General features: G+C 38.1%; 1 protein-coding gene across 1 annotated transcript in view; it reads right to left on the reverse strand.

Annotated features, from left to right (window-relative positions):
• The window catches only part of LOC122245333 (uncharacterized), a 12832-nt gene that overhangs the window by 119 nt on the left and 10213 nt on the right, over positions 1-2500 (reverse strand). Inside the window, exon 9 of the mRNA XM_086537266.1 lies at positions 1-60. This exon is cut by the window's left edge and continues 119 nt beyond it. Within this exon, the coding sequence (XP_086393392.1) occupies positions 29-60 (32 nt within the window). The 3' untranslated portion in view covers positions 1-28. The remainder of the gene's footprint in view (positions 61-2500) is intronic.

Raw genomic sequence — 2500 nt, forward strand, 5'->3', positions numbered from 1 at the left:
TATCGCTCCAACTTAATATTCATCCAACCTAGAAATGGTGGTCTTTGAAGGATTTACACACTGAAAGAAAAATAATAGATTAATAAGGGAGGCTAATATATTTTTATTATATAATATTTATTATTTTTATTATAAATATATTAAAATTATAATATATATAATATTAAAATATGAAAGATTATCCCCAAAAAAAAATTTACACAATTACAACTAAAAAAAGCAAACACACACACAAAAACACACACACAAACACACACACACACACACACACACACAACAACACACAAACACACACACAACAAACACACAAACACACTATACACATATGTCATATATATACATACATATATATATAAAAAAAAATATATATATATATATATATAATATGATATATATATATATATACATAATAAGACATACACATATGTATATAATACATACATACAACATATATATATATCATCTATAAAAATATATATATATGTTATAAATAATATAAATTATAATATATAATAAAACTATATATATAATAAACAAAACAAAAAAAACCCCCCAAAAATAACACCTCGTAAATAAATACAAAACATACAACGACCCCACACACACCCCCCACACACACATATAAATATATATATTTCAATATAATATATATATATAATATATATAAAATATATATATATATATATAATATAACTATATAGATAGATAATAGATGATAGATAGAATCGAAGATAGATCGATGATAGAAAGATACATAGATATATAAATTTATATAAATACCAATATATACACATATATATATATAAATATCTATATATATATCTAATATCTATATCAATATAAATATTCTAAATAACACACACACTCGAAGACGATAGATATGAGATACACAACAACACACACTCACTCCACACACTCACATACACTCAAACACACACACACACATCTACCACACAACACACACACACTCACCACCACACACAACTCACACACCACACACACACACACACAAAACACATACCACACCTACAAACATTCACACACACACTCACTAAACTTACCACACACACACACACACACACACACTCACGCCACACTCCCACACCACACAATACCCACACAGCACCTCAGCCTAATCACCCACCACCACAAACACGCACACCCATACAGACAGAGAGTACACACCACCCTAATACAATAACACCTACCACACACCCCCACAACACACAAACAAACATCACACACACTCATCCACCAAACTAACACTCACACAGACTCCACACAACTCTCACACCCTCACCTCCACAAACACTCACACACACACTCACACACACCTCACTCACACACACACACACACACACGCAGTAGATAGATATATATAGAGTGAGTCACATACACACACACACACCCCCACCAAAAACACTCACACACACACACCACACACACACACAGACACCCTACACAACAGAACACTCACTCACTCACACACACAAAGCCACCACACTCACTCACACTCCCACACACACACACCACACACACACACACACCCACACACTCAAACCAACACTAACATCCAGTCAAACACACACACACACCCCACACTCACACACACACACACTCGACACACAACACACTCACTCACACGTCTCACACACACACTAAAACACACTCTGCACACCAACACTCACATCCATTCACTCACACACACACACTCACTCTCACACACACTCACCCACACACAAACACACCCACACACACACACACACACACACCCACACACACACCCACATAGAGATAGTAGTGAGTGATGAGATACAGAGTGTGTGACTCACCACACACTCACACACCACCACACCACAAACACACACACAACACACACACACCCCACACCACTCTCACCAAAACACTCACATCCATACAACACACACACACACAAACACACACACCACACCCACACACACACACACACTCACACCCACACTCACACACACACACAAACCCAAAGATAGATATATAATATATATAACAGGATATATAGTACACACACACACAACACAAACCCCCACACTCACACACACACACACACTCTCACACTCAAACACACACACACACACACAAACAGTCACACCCACACCCACAGACATACACCTCCCACACAACCACACACACCTACACCACACATACACCCTCACACCACCCCACCCACACCTACACACACACACACAAACACACACTCAATCCACACACACACTCACACACTCACCAAACTACACACTCACACTCTCAATCTCACACTCACCCCTCACACCACACACACACTCCAAACACACATCACACACACACACAATCGACCACCCATATTAAAACACACAGACAAACACACCTCACACACCATAACTCTCAGAACTCACACTCTCACTCACTCTCTTATCACACACTCCACACACTATAATCTCAAACACTCCCTCACACTCACACACACACACACACAAACTCAACA

The sequence above is a fragment of the Penaeus japonicus genome, unplaced genomic scaffold (genome assembly GCF_977035675.1).
Source record: "Penaeus japonicus unplaced genomic scaffold, GWHDUDI00000001_assembly GWHDUDI00000005, whole genome shotgun sequence".
NCBI classification, from domain to species: domain Eukaryota; kingdom Metazoa; phylum Arthropoda; class Malacostraca; order Decapoda; family Penaeidae; genus Penaeus; species Penaeus japonicus.